At 39.4% G+C, this 15,109-nt stretch overlaps 1 protein-coding gene across 5 annotated transcripts in view; it reads right to left on the bottom strand.

Annotated features, from left to right (window-relative positions):
• Positions 1–15,109, bottom strand: part of dst (dystonin) — a 125,567-nt gene that overhangs the window by 102,088 nt on the left and 8,370 nt on the right. For all 5 annotated transcript variants that reach the window (XM_046865592.1, XM_046865588.1, XM_046865593.1 and 2 more), the window contains one exon: positions 12,780–12,993. In XM_046865592.1, coding sequence (XP_046721548.1) covers positions 12,780–12,993 — 214 coding nt within the window. The remainder of the gene's footprint in view (positions 1–12,779; positions 12,994–15,109) is intronic.

Raw genomic sequence — 15,109 nt, 5'->3', positions numbered from 1 at the left:
AAACACACACAATTGAAGAGAACGTTCCAGCTGTTTATAATGGCGGTCATGTGAAGCATTTTCCAAAGAAAATAAATAAAAGAAGAAGATGCATGAGGTTCTGTTCTGTTTTTTTGTCTGCACAATCAGATCGCAATGATAAAATAAAATCTTTCATTTATAAAAAAATCCAAAAAGCGGCTGCCGTGTAGAAAATTAAAGATCTGCCTGAAGAACCACGTTTGTCTATGGAAACATCTGCACACCTTCTCATTCAGACAATCGTCCAATTCAATCAGCCGATTGTAGTGCAGGAATGCGATACATAAAAATCATGATAGAGCTTTTTTTTTATGTTCTTCTAAAACATCAGAATCGGAAAAAGTCTCATTGGCTTCTAGTGTATCGTGGTTGCTGCTTTTGATCTCCTGGAACTTCTTCTCAACAGACTCTAAAGTGTAAGCAGTGGTTCTCCATGTGGAAGTGTCTGGTTGAAGCGATTGTTCAGGGAATAAAAACTACAACAGAAGAATTTGAAAAAACGCTTCCTGTCAATGCTTTCGTTTTCAATCGTTTCCCAAAAACCGACGTTTTCGTTGACTTTAAACGGCATCTCGGTGTAGACGTGAGGCCAAAACGAAAACGTATTAGTGTGGACATGGCTTACATTCCTGTTTGAAGCTGATATGGTGTCCTCAGCCTTCTTTATGATTCAAACATGGGGAACATCAAAGTGTTTTCCTCCGTCACTGCATTGTCTCTCAGGAAAAGTTTGCTAATATGGTAAAAAAAAAGTTCTTTATGCTGACTTATGAGCCGTAAGTTCAGTGGTGTAATGGGGCACAGAGACAGCCAGTGATTTGGAGAGGCAGTTGGTGGTGCTTTATGGAGGGTAATGTTCAACTATAATTAGCCTCTGGAGTGAATCACGGGTCTCGTGTCTTGCCCACCGCAAGGTAACTATGCCAGTTCGGTGGCTTTCTTCCAGTCTTAGAGCGTGCACTCGAGGTTTTGATTGCATGATTATAATATGTTTTTCAAAATAGGATGTTTATCAGTGTGACCTATTGAACAGGGAAGTATTCACGCTGTGTTTATGTTTTGTAATGGATATTTAACTGACCTATAGCTGAATCTATTTATATTTTATAGCTATAAGGTTGGAGACAATGGTAGATATGTTTGGATGTATATTTAAGCTCAGTATCTTCAGGAAAGATCGTATACACGTTCATATTTTTATGGCCTTGATTAGGAACAGTGGTGCTTTTTTTAATCACCTGACAAGAATAAACACAAGCCTGCATCCCCATATCAGCACACACAGAGCACATCACTATTCAGAAGAGAATGCGAGGTAATGAGAGCACTTGTCTGCCCTGTTTCACTCACAAGGAAAGTTTTGTGACAAACTGAAGCGCATGATCCTGGCGAAGAAAAATCCTCGCAACAGACAGTCCTTCAGTCAACAAGGTTTTTTTCATTATTATTATTATTATTAATATTAATAGAGCCACGCCATGTACATGAACAGAAAACTACAAACAAAAAGCAACCAGAAACTAAAAAATGCACTTGAGCCAGACACTGAGGTTCACATACTGTGTGTGTACATGACCAAAAAATAAAGTCAGACATAAAAACAAGCAGATCCTTTCGCCAAAGGAGCAACTACCGAGAGCTGCTGCCGAAAAGCAAACATCCTGAAGGTGCTCAAATAAAAAATGTAGGATCTTTAGAAATCCTACAAGAAGATTTCCAGGCTCATTCTCTCGATTGACATATTTAGGGGGCCAAGCACAGAAAGTGTGTAGGTTTTCTATTAAGATTGTATGATGCACAATGAGCTCAATGCGAGTCGATCTGCCAAAGATTTAAAAGAAAGCACACACGGTCGCGGATTTATATTTCGCAAACATACTAAGTGGTGGACCGCAATTTGTCGCTGCCACTTCCTGTCATCGAAAACGTTTTTATGACTACGTCTAGCGATATGGATTCTTCTGCGTTTTCAAGAAAATCCTGGCATATCGAGGGAGCGAATGAATGCACGAAGGATGGATCTTGCGTGTTTCTCAAATGCAGACATTTGTTAAAGTGTGCTGAAATAATGAACAGTTGCGAAACTTTAGAAATCTTTAGAAAAATTGATATTAAATGTAACAAAACACATACACTCACAGTAAATACACATCCGTATTACCCAAATGGGGTCCAACAACTCAAATATTTCTTAAACTTCTCTTTTTTTATTGTATTTATTCAATTTAATTTGTGGCAATTAAATCAATTACTCACTATAGTCAGTATAATACTGTGTATCACATTAATTTGATTTATTCTATTTTATTTGTATATATTTTATTTTTTATAAAAAAAAAAAAAAGTACAATTATAATGGCAGTGTTTACAAAACTTTTTATTTTCTACACATTTACTACCAACCTGGCATCCGTGAAGCTCCAGGTAAAGACGCAAAGCTCTGAATCACCAATTTTATTTATTTATGTTATTCAGCTGTAATTATGTGTAATGAAGTGTTGCACATCGCACAAGTTAGTCAACGTGTCACTCTCCGGAGCAAAAAAAAAAAAAGAAGTATGACAAGGGGACAAGTGAGCACTGTAAAAGACATTCCTCTCATGCCCCACTACTGAGACACAGGAAAGGCCGGCCTCAGAGGTATGCACATAAGACGGCAGGGTTTGGAGTCTTCCAGCCCTGAAGCCTTCAACATAACTATAAGTTACGGAAACATCTTCCTGTAGGTCCTGTCATTGATTTTTCTGAGCAGCTCTCTGAAGGTGTGTGCTGCCAGAATTATTCCTGCTGTCCCTTTCTGCTGCACAGTTCCAGAAGAAATTGACATGTTTATGCTTCAAAAATCTCAAGGTTGAAACATCTAATCCCCTCTACACAGCTCTAATGAAACATCTCCTGCGGTTTAATAGGTCTTCACAGCCACCTGCTAAAGTCAGCCAGGCATCAGCTGAAAGACCAGAGGCTGCGTCAGCATACGGTAATCAGAACCTTGACCCCATCAGAAGGTCAGAAAAACTCAGGGAGTAAATTAATGAGCTCCACGATGGTGTAAGAGCAAGCCACCATTTTAGACATGATTCAGAAGATAATCGTTCACTCGTGCCCTATGGTTGATACACGGCAGGGTGTGGCCTGAGAACCGGGATGCGTATTGATTTTCTTTTGTCTCAGCTATTAGTGTGGAACCACTTAGTCCTGAATCATGTTCCTGGCAATATTGTAGAGCCGACAGAGCTTAAAATCGAAATATGAATACAAATTGAACATTTAACGGCTCTGGTATGGAGGTATGGAGAAGTTGGTGTTGAATCTATTATGATCTCAGGTGTTGAGATAATTTATGAGTTGACTGGCTTGATATCACCCAAATGAGTTCCCTTAAGAGTCTGGTTTCTCACAAGGTTTTTTCCTACACCATCTAAGAGTGTTTTTCCTTACTACAGTCGCCCCAAGCTGCTCATCAGGGGTCATCAGTTTATCGTGGTGGTTATGTTCCAAAACGCCACTCCAAAATGCTATTTTATGTATACAGTACAGTACTGTAAAATCGTACTTAATTTTACAATCAATAATTATATTTTTAATAATACATTTCATTATTTTTACATAAAACTATGTTTTTTTGGTTTTTCGTGCTCTCCGTGATGAAGATTCGAACTGTGGAAAAGCTGGAGATTAATGTACTAATCATTCAGTATTTGGTAGAAGTTTTAGTGCAATCCTTCAGTGTGAGATACGTCACCATTGGATGTGGCTGAATAAATACAGATAAGAAGAAGGCGGTGTGTTTAAATCCCAGCTTTGCCAAACAGCAATGACTGGGTCGTTGAGCGTGACCTTTAACCTTCAGCTCAGCTGCAAATAAATAAACGTAGCAAATTATGTGTCATTTTACACTCTGTTAGATATCATAGCACTGCTAATACTAACTTAAAATCTGAATTTTTCCAAAAATATATGGTTGTAACCACAAATTCAGAAGCACACAATCGTATTTGGATGCAGTAGCATGAAATATTCCTTTCTAGGTACTGAGAGACCCAAATCTGTTCCAGCATGTTAATGAACAAATCCAGCTCCATGAAGATCTGCTTGACATGGGTTGGAAGTGTGTGGAAGATCTCCTGCTATAGACCTCTAACCCTATTCTTTAAGATGAATGTGAACACTGACATCAGTATCTGAATATCTGACTTTACTAACACCCTTGTGAATGAATGAATCTCCACAAAATCCAGTGGAACATCTTTCCAGAAAAGTAAAGCTTATTATAAAAAAAAAGGAAAATTAAAAGTAAGAAAAAGCTTTACATTGAAATTCAGAGTAACCCTTTTTATTTTCATAATATTGTAATATTGTAATAGAAGCAGGTCATTAGGGTCGTGTCCCAAACCGAATGCCAAATTAAATAAAACCTGATGTAGAAATAATGGATGAAGAAGAATTCATAGAATATGCCGACTTTCCAGAATGAAATTCCAGAATCATGTGAAAAGAATCTGCCCGAAAATGATATAATAATAATAATAATAATAATAATAATAATAATAATAATAATAATAATCATTATATCATTTTTATTTGATCAGCGACCTTTTTTAATTTTTATATAATAAATAATAAAATAAATAAAGCAATATAACAGAAGATCCGAATTTCAGGAACAAATCTCTGACATTCTATTGTTTTTTTCCCTCGGCGCTTAGACAGCTGGCAGCAGTGTGAATGTGTGCTGTGTGGGTGTGTTTCTCAGCATCCTCGCTTTATAAAATAGAGGAAGCTCTGTCGAGTCAGCCAATAGCTCGAATTCATGAGGGTGGAGGGGAGGAGCTCATGAGGGAACCACATGACCTCATCTAGACAAAGCTGAGCTGTCCAGAGCAGGGAGCGGCTTGCACACTTGCCCGAGTCACCATGACTACCAGCTGGTACATTTACACACTAACACACACACACACACTTTGCATTACATTAATATATATATTAATTGACATTTAGACACACATTGGGTTTATCATACATCAGAGAAGCACAATCTGCTCAATCTGGAACATTATGCAGAAAATTCCAGTACTGTTACAACCTTTTTTTTTTTTTTTTTTCGTGAATAATCACTTGCAGCTGATATTTTTGCAAAAGGGATTTAAGCTTGTCAACAAGCCAGACAAATCTCAAAATCAAGAACTGGTCAGCATACAACATGTTCTCCTCAGCTGGAGTGCAATTAAAATGCCAAAAACTCCCCCCACAAACAATAAATAAAATATATAAACGACTATCGCATCTTCTCGGGTGGAAAATTCAAATGAAACCATGTAATTCCAGTAGGTCCAGTTGGAGAGATGATGTCATGCCATACACAGCTGCTGGAGAGCACTTAGGGAAATGACATCATGAGATCTGTGCAACCATTTTCTTGTAAAAAAAAAAAAAAGACGACTATTTTAAAATAGTGTCTACAGGCTGAACCGTTTTCCTTAAATCAGCTGTGGTGAAGAATTAGCCCTTGGATAAATAACTTTAAAGCATCGTAGGACTTTAGTTGGACACTACATTCAATTATATCCCATAATAATGCCTTCAGGTTTAACATAAAAACGTTCCTCAGAACCTACGAACCGTTTGTTTATTTTTGCTTTGTTCTGATCACAGGAGCACAGGGAATGGGATGTTAGATCATTGCAGGACATCCTCACACACACACACACACATCTAAAGGAGATGACAAGTAGCCAGGAAACCAGAGAACCTCAACATAAGCCGTACACACTCATGAGGAACATGGGAAACACCTTACAGACAGAGTTCAATGTTAAACCAGAAACTCTGGAGGTGTGAGGAAGCAATGCTATGATCTGTGTTTCGGATAAATATGGTCCCAGACAGTTTCAGATTCGTCGTCCCAGACAGTCTGGCAGTGTGCACTGAAGCTGAGAAGCTCCCTCTCTCTCGCATTCGTCTGTGTACATAAATCCGATCTTTTATTTCAAATCAGACTGAAATTATACCCAGATTTAATCTGTTTCCGATCTTAATGGACCTGATGTCTTCTGCCACACCCCGGTGACTTTGTATTCTTCTCTCCACACAATCTCAGCAATATGATGCACAGCCTCAGCTTTACAATGCAACACACACACACACACACACACACACACACACACACACACACACAGTCCTCAGTGTCCTCAATTCCTCCATATTAGACACATAAAAATCCTTTGTTGCTGGTGTAGACGTAAATGTGTCAGACAGACTGCTGGCTGTTTGTGCGAACGGTTTTGAACCAGAAGCTGTGTGTGTGTGTGTGTGTGTGTGTGTGTGTGTGTGTGTGTGTGTGTGTGTGTGGAGGAGGGGTAAAAGGATGCAGAGGAGGTGAGGTGGGGCTCTGCAGAGGAACAGCACAAAGATAGTGACTGTGCAGAAACACATGCTTTGTGTTTGAAAAATGCATTTTCGTTTATTTTCTTTACTTTCTGACAGCGATCTAATCGAGATGGTATTTTCTCTGATGGATACCATACAGTTGGAATAAACGAACGATCTGACGACCTGCGAGTTCAGGCTTTTAATGCGTGACATGAATTAATACAAGAAATAAACAACAAACATATACAGAGAGCAAAATAATCCACTTCTTTGTGTGTACTGAGCCCCAGAATGTGTTTTTCCTAAAACTGCACGTCTTGAATCCACTTTAATGATGTGGAACGTCCTTGATTAGCCTGTTTTTTCCTTGTCCCCCTTTCTCAAAGCCTAAATACTTAAGAATGCTGGAAAGGTTCAGTGCTCATCACCTGACACTGTAGACTCCTTTCATGAATTAATGTAAAATAACATATGGAAGAAATAAACAGAAGGATTTATCATATCAACAATTTATTTTTATTTGTAGAGCGATTTAACAGTGGATATTGTCTTGAAGCAGCTTTACAGAGATAAAGCAGTTATAAAAGAATGTTTAAGTGCCTATACATTTGCTCCTTATAATTATGTTTATCCTAAACGAGCAAGCCCGTGGTGACTGTGGTAAAGGAGAAACTCCCTGAGACGGCATTAGTAAGAAACCTTTAGATGAACCAGATTTTAAAGGGAACTCGTCTAGCAAAAAAAAAAAAAAAAAAAATGTTTATGCTTTTGAATGGATCTCACCTTCCGTGAGACTTGCATCCAGATGTTTTGGGCTAATTCGACAGTTCTGTGGTATCCATTTGACTTGCGTTTTGTTTGGAGTTGATCAGCTACACCCAGGGCATGATAAACAACATGATGCGACAGATACAGATAGCCGTGCCGGAGGACATCTTCCCTTGTTTTTATTATTTAGAACTGTAAAAACCCTCGACTTCATGCTAACTGATGCACACTAGATTCCATTCACTATTATTAGGATTAGCGTGGGGACATTTTAGAGGAGAATGTACTAAATAGACCTCTTTAATATCATTATTAGCCCTAAAGGCTGTTGGGAACACTGAAAATAGCAGGCAACAAGAACATCAACTCAAAACAACCAGCTGATCAAATGAAGCAGTCGCTTAGAAACTAATCAACAGCCTGAAAACATTCGATCGTGGGTAGAAAACCAGTGATCACGAAGGTCCCGCTTAGCGTTGTGGAGTCATGCACTAGCTAGTCATGGTATCTCTGACCTGTGGCCTCTTTACACGTTCCATGCGGTTGCGACTATTTCTGGAGGTTGGTGCGAACGTTTACACTGCTGAGTCAATGAGCACTAATCCCACTTCTGACAATGTACACTATGATACGTGAGCTCTGAGTATCGACTGATACCTGACCCACGTATTAGTCGTCATAGTAACCGTGCTGAATGTCCGCCAGCTTTTACAGTCGAGTTATGCAAAACATCCGCAATAGTAGCATAACTATCCAACATCAGACGCTTCGTGGCTTTAAATAGGAATTTCAGAAATGTCCTGGTTTGGCTCTGATGGAGAAAAAAACCTGCCCTGATACTGATAGCAATGCTAGCCTTAAATCACCGAAACTCCTCCTCTGTCAATAAGAAAATACGCTGCAAAACGTACGAATAGACGCCAAACCGAGGCAACTCGTACTGTAATTATTTATCTTACGAATCTGGTTTCTCTCAAGGTTCCTTCCTCGTGTCGGCTCAAAGAGCGTTTCGTTTCCAGTCATCTCTAAATATAAATCCCGTCCTGATTTCTGTGCGGCTGCTCTGCCACAATGTTGTATAAATACAGATGCTCTGGATGAAAAAAACCAAACACCTGATCATGTGTAATGTCAAGACATCATCTGAAAAAAAATCCTGTAGAGACTTTCTCGGGCACATGACATGCACACAAGAGCCAAATCAAAGCAATAAAAGTGATAATAATAATCATTTGCACAAACAGTTTTAGTTACAAACCAGCACAAAGTCTGAATCTCAGATTACAATAGTGTGTTACTAATGTGCGTGTCCAGAGAACGCAAGGCGCTCATTCGGCGTTATTGTGTAACGTCTGCAAGCTCAGGACTTTTGTAAAGAACTGAAATAAATTCATGTAATTATATTAAACGCCTAATTATGTAGGTTGGGTGTCCAGCATTTTCAATGTTACCAAAAACCCAGATCAGAACTATTCATGCAGTACAGATATAAAGAGCTGTGCCCTTTCAGATACATGAGGAAAACAATCTGAGGCTCTTTTGTTTGAAAAACAGAATGGGCACTGTTCACATATTTCTCTTCTGTATGGAATATATGTTCCACCACTGCGTTTATCTATAGGTTCTGAACTTCCAACTGATACAAAAGATCAAAAATGAGATCAGAGTTTCCATTTGAAATACTCAGGTTTCCTAATAATCTCGAATCAATGCAAGTGGTTTATTAGTGAAGCAGTTCTTATGAGATCTTACGAGTTTGTCTCCAAAGTAACACACCTATAGGCTCGAACACACTCTCATACATACCTTCTGTAAGCACACAACCACAAATCTGCTACATATGCATGTGAGGACACCACCCTCAATCAGTTATGAAGAAAATAAGAATAATCCACAAATCAGCCCTATTGATCCATAAAAGCAACATTTCCCATGTAGTTCTGAGTTCATTGTTATTTGTTCTCCGTCTTTTTGTGGTGAGATGAACTCCAATCAGATGAATCATTGTTTCCAGGCTAATGAAGGCCAGTGCATGGTCATGTGACTTAACAGTATCTCAAATGGGAAGTGCTGGTACTGTACAGCTCAGACTGTGATGAAAAACGTGCGTGACTATTGTCTGAATCATTATATACACGCCGGTGTGAGGATTAATCCTTCAAACTCCATACACCTGATCAGACCTCAGAGTGACCACAGACGACTGTTGCACTTCTGTTAGATGCCAAACTGCATTATGTTGCTGTTTACCTGTATTATGCAATGACAGTGAAGCTCTATCTGTCTGTCTGTCTGTCTGTCTGTCTATCTACTATTTGTCTGTCTGTCTGTCCGTCCGTCCGTCTATCTACTATCTATCTGTCTGTCTGTCTGTCTGTCTGTCTATTTACTATCTATCTGTCTGTCTGTCTGTCTGTCTATCTGTCTGTCTGTCTGTCTGTCTATCTGCTATCTGTCTGTCTGTCTGTCTGTCTGTCTATCTATCTATCTATCTATCTATCTATCTATCTATCTATCGATGAATAACTGAGAAGATATGAATCTACTTTCTAGCTTTATTTTACAGACAACAAGGACAATTCATTTTCACTTATTAACCCAAAGAGAGACAAAAAAACCTTATAACTTGTAAGAAACAGGCTTTTTTTTAGCTGCTATAATGTAAGCGATCACAGGAAATCGCTTTACATGTGACTTGAATAAAAGGTACGACTTTAATGTGTTCTCTTGGAAATCATTCGTCAAAAAGCTTATTTTTTAATAACTGCACAAAACGACCGCAAGAAAGCGCCGCTCAGTATTTCTTCAAAATACAGTAGTTTCTTTCTCATTGCTGGATAAATGGAGCAATTATTTAAACGAAAACAAAGTGACTACTTCCTGAAAGATCCTTCTCAGTGAATATGTACTGATGGGATTATGGAATAAGTACAGAACCATGTTACTGTGATGCTAGCGCTGAGCCACCTCGGATCTCATCTGGCCCAAGTGAAGGTGACAAACAGGTTCTTCAAGCAAACAGAGTTATGAGAGGTGTCAATGCCTTGAGTCAATAAGACGCAATAAATGATTTACAACACACATCCAAAAAAAAGCTAAAACCATGGTTCCAAACCTGGAGTCTGTAAAGCATGGTCATAACATTTCTAGACCACAGTGGTCACAATCTTCTATATTATGTAGCACCAGCGAGGCCTGAAGCACAATTAAGCCATGGTACAGATAATAATCGCTTCTACAAATAAAACATTCCTACTAGTCCTCCTGCTTGACATCTCATGGGGTCATTAGAAAGCTAAAAAGAAAGTCCATTAGATAGGATTAGTTTTAAGTTAAAAACTCCTGATCCCACTCCCACATTCCCACCCATGTTTACGAAGATCCGTGCCAGGAATAAAGAATCTTGAAGCCCAAACAAGCGCTCTGGACAAGAACTCTCTTTTCCAATCAGCTTTTTCAAAGCAACTGATTCGTAGTTCGTTCCGTGGTTGTAGCATCAGCTAGTACGCCTTTAATAAACCCATGAGGTCATTTGACTTCAGCAGATAAAAGACAGGAGGACACAGAGAAGGACTTGCAGCGTGCATGCATCCCGATTCACTCCCTGCATGCACTTAAATAGCGTTTCCTCTCCAGCATATGTGCACACGAGAAGAATAAACCGGGGCTGATGTGAAGTGATGGTTAATGCCATCAGAGGAAGTCTGTACAGTATTTTTTTTTGGTTCCAGCCAAAAAAGAAATGACATCCAACCAAACCTCGAGGTTGCCATCATTCAAACTCATCCCTGCTGTCCAATCACAATTAAAGGACAAACAGGGTCTCGTGCCATTGTGACCTGAACTGTAACAATTTACATTATTTACACACACAAAAAAACCTTGTTGCTGATATTCAAGTTTCATTATTTTTAAAACAGCATTTGTTTTTTTTAACACTTGAGACATGTGTCTAGCCAGAAAATTCTTTCCATAGAAGCTCAACGCTGTCAGGGTTATTTTTAGGTCCTAATGAGCCGCAAAATGCAAACGAATACACACATATATTATACCTTTGTATTTCTCGAGCACGTCCTCATAAGCCTGGAGGAAGTCTATCTCAGTGGCGAGCACGCACGGCCCCGGGGTACAGTGCGCCATGAGCCGGCCGGCTGCTGGAGGTAGAGACGCGCGACTGCTTCCCCCGGACCCGGAGCGAGCCGCTGTACCAGGGCCGGCGACGCCCCGACCGCTCGCCCCGCCCACCGCGTCCGACAACCGACCAATCAGAGCCGCTTCCTCTTCGGGAAGATCAATCACAGCGGCGTGCGCTCGCTCCTTTATTTCGCCCTTTATCTAATACCATTATCTAGTGTAATATCTTATAAATAGAAAGAAAATAAAGGATCCAGGCTCGGATGTGTCCTCCCTTCCTAATTAACCTTTTATACTAATCATTTTATAATCATAACAATCAAGCAAACAAACAAACAAATCCCAGTGATTCTCAATCTAAACGCTCCAAAGCTCACAATCATGCCAAACCCATTCCCTTTAAAGGATTTGATTACAGTACAGGATGATGCGTGACATCCACATGATCAGAGCTCACACCATGACACATCAGACCACCATGCACGTTCATGATCACCCTTTCCTAACTGCACAATTTACTGAAAACAAGGTCATCATCTACAATGTAGGGGTCGCAATCGCAAAATAACCAAAAATATATCAAAAATAAACATTCATGCAAAATAAAATAAAAAAAGGCCTTAAATGTATGAAAGTGTATAAGACCTCTGGTCACACACGTGTCCGAAGAAAGGCGAGCTCTTCATGGTCCTGCTGCGAGCCGGTTTACGTTCCTCGCACGATATCACGAGAGATTATTTTTACACATCTGGAATAAATCTACAGAGCTCCAGAAGCTATAATGGACCTGTTAATTTCTTACTGGACACAAATATACAATCTTATTTTTTCCCCAAAGCCCAATACTGTCATATCAAGATTAATAATATGGTAATTATTAATCGAGTGTAATAAGAATCCTTAATTAACGCACAAGCCCTGATTCATCCTCACCTAAAATAATCACGTTCCTTTAATAAAATATTCAAACCCTTTTATTATATTCATTCATATTACCTAGTATATCTATGTTTTAGTTATATCTAGGTTTTTCATTTAAATCATGACGACATTTGCAATGTATATCGTTCACCTGTCTATAATGCTGGAGAAGAACCAAACACAAATACAACAACATCATCTTCATCATCATCATCATGGCCTCTCGGGTTATATGAGGACAAGGCTGTACTTTGCCTCTTATTAAAAAAAATACATGGTTTATTTTCACCAAACGTTGCTTTTTGTCAGCTCATTTGTTACTATGAAATAATAATATAATATATTATTCAAATGTAACAAGTGTTTATTTAATAAAGCATAAATAAAAATATCTGTAATTAAGTCGAAAAACGTCATTTTGTCACGCGCCAACAATAGACGGACGGCGTAATTATTTTTCGGAACCGGGCCTACACCACACCACACCACCCCTGGATGTCATTTACGCAGCGAGGCGTGAAATGTCTGGAGGAAAATGAGAGAAAAAAGCAGCCTGTAGCTCTGACCTGCGATCCTGAGCACGGCTCTCTCGGCCGGGTCCAACACCGAGCCGCCGTGGATCTTGCGTTTAGAGCGCTCGTGGCGCGGTAAATTCCACGGAAGGGTGTCTCCGGGTGCCGGCGACACACATCCCGACCTCACGCTGTAGTCATCCTCATCTGAGAAATCGGCTGATGAAGACATGGAGCACCGCAGAGACGCGTTCCCGGATCCTGAGCTCTGTTGGAACAATGTATAAAAAAAAAAAAACAATGAGAGATGGAATGATCTCAGTAAACATCCCTAACGCCACGCGAGGCCACGCGCGTTTTATGTTCCTCACCATCGCTGCGTCGAGAAGGAAACGCGAAGTGAAGGAGAACCACCTTATGAGCTTCAGGGGATCATCTGTTCCCGGACGCGCAACTGATCTCTCACACTGACAGTCATATATAAATATATAAATAAATACCAAAAAAAAGCAATGCCGTGAAGTCGACACGAATGCGTCTGGCTCCCCCGACCGGACAACACGGAGACTTACCACCGGCCTGATTTCAGCTGGAAAGCACCGAAAAAAAACCTCATCGCTTTAAAAACCGCTCTGTCATTTGGAATGATGTGGAAACGCACAGAAGAAAGAAAAAGAAAAAAAGAGATGGAGCTGTTGCGCATGACGGCGCGTCATCGCTCCTAGGATACAGACACGCAGTTTTATTATGGGGGATCGGATACGAAGCGTGGTGTTACAGCGCCATCGCACTGAGCGCGCGTGAATTTAACGGAGTGTGTGTGCGTCCCAAAAACACTTCTCCACCCACGCATCCAAATGACACGCGCGCAATTTGCGCAAAGTTCCGGTAATTAATTACGCGTTGGGTTATTAATTACCCAAAGCGATTAAATCCCCAGAATAGGTTTCCATGACAAGGTAGATGGTAGATGAACATGCAGAACAATGATCTTGGTCTTAATATTTTTTTTTTCATTGTGCCAATATTAAAACAACAAAGAAGAAGAAAATCCACACCACGAGTTCCACAGTTCCCCTCTGTTAATATATACGCAGCTCCGAGATGATTTCTCCCTGTGTGTGTGTGTGTGTGTGTGTGTGTGTGTGTGTGTGTGTGTGTGTGTGTGTGTGATCTGATCCAGGGTGTGTCCCATCCTCGTGCTCAGGACAGTCTGGATCTGCAGTGATCCTTATTACTAAAAAATAAGCATACAATTATTTATACTCATGTATGTGTTAGATTTGCCATGATGAAACCATAACATTCATGTGTACAAGATCTTCAGATGTTCCTAAAAGGTGTTGAATTTGCCCAGGCGCTCAGGATCTGGCAGACATGCATGAGTTTTTTTAGACCCTAGTCATCTAATTTTTAATCTCTACAAATGTTGAAAGCGACATGTGCTCCTGCTCTGGGGTTACGGAGCCATCTGTTCACTCTTCTCCTTCATCTGCTGGACCACGGTTTTAGGTTTCTTCAAGGTTGTCCGTGTTTTGCTTTGTGACAAACATTTGGTTTGTTAGGATTGCTGGGTTTTTTTCTTTATCCAGTTCAAGGCAAGTAGTAACAAGATGGTGATGAAACACGAAACTCCGGCACAGAAAATGGTACTTAAAAAGCTCCTTGCTGGAAGGTACTTCTGCAGTTAAACAGGCAAAACTATAATAATGTAAAAAAGAAAAATCTAAATCAAACCAATCAAGTAATATACACAAAACAAACTAACAAACAAAAAACACACACATTAAACATTGTATAACTTTAAATAAAATACAATGTAAGATAATTATATCCCATAATAATCCAATAACATACCATAATAACAAACACTCTTGCAAACCTTTTGCTTAGAGAGTTCCCAAAAAAGTTTTCCATGTAAAAAAATATGTGCATATAAACATTTTAACATAATATTAAGTAAATACACATGATTTATATTGCCAGAAGTATTGGGACACCTGATCTTACTTTAACTGACTTTACTTCTCAAATCTTCACAAAATATAGTGGAACATCTTCTCAGAAGAGTGGAAATTATTACAACTGCAAATTGGGACTAAATGTGGATTGGGATGTTTAAACAAAAAAGCAGATAGGAATCTCATGGTCATTTTGTCCATATATAAATAAATTCAATGTAAAGCGTAAAGTCACATTGACGGGGTTAAAAAATAAATAACTAAATAAAAACAAACACTACAAAAAAAAAAGGTCTTTTGTGGTTAATTCTATTAATCTCACACTAACTGGAACAACAGTGTTTATTGGAGTTTGATTCTGTGGTCATTTGTGTGCATGTGCAAATTTACCTTCAGTATTTGTTCCCATAAAACCTGCTTCCT

This window comes from Silurus meridionalis, chromosome 2 (assembly GCF_014805685.1).
Source record: "Silurus meridionalis isolate SWU-2019-XX chromosome 2, ASM1480568v1, whole genome shotgun sequence".
Lineage (NCBI taxonomy): Eukaryota > Metazoa > Chordata > Actinopteri > Siluriformes > Siluridae > Silurus > Silurus meridionalis.
Note: the sequence above shows the minus strand (reverse complement) of the source record. Positions and strands in the feature narration are given on the sequence as shown.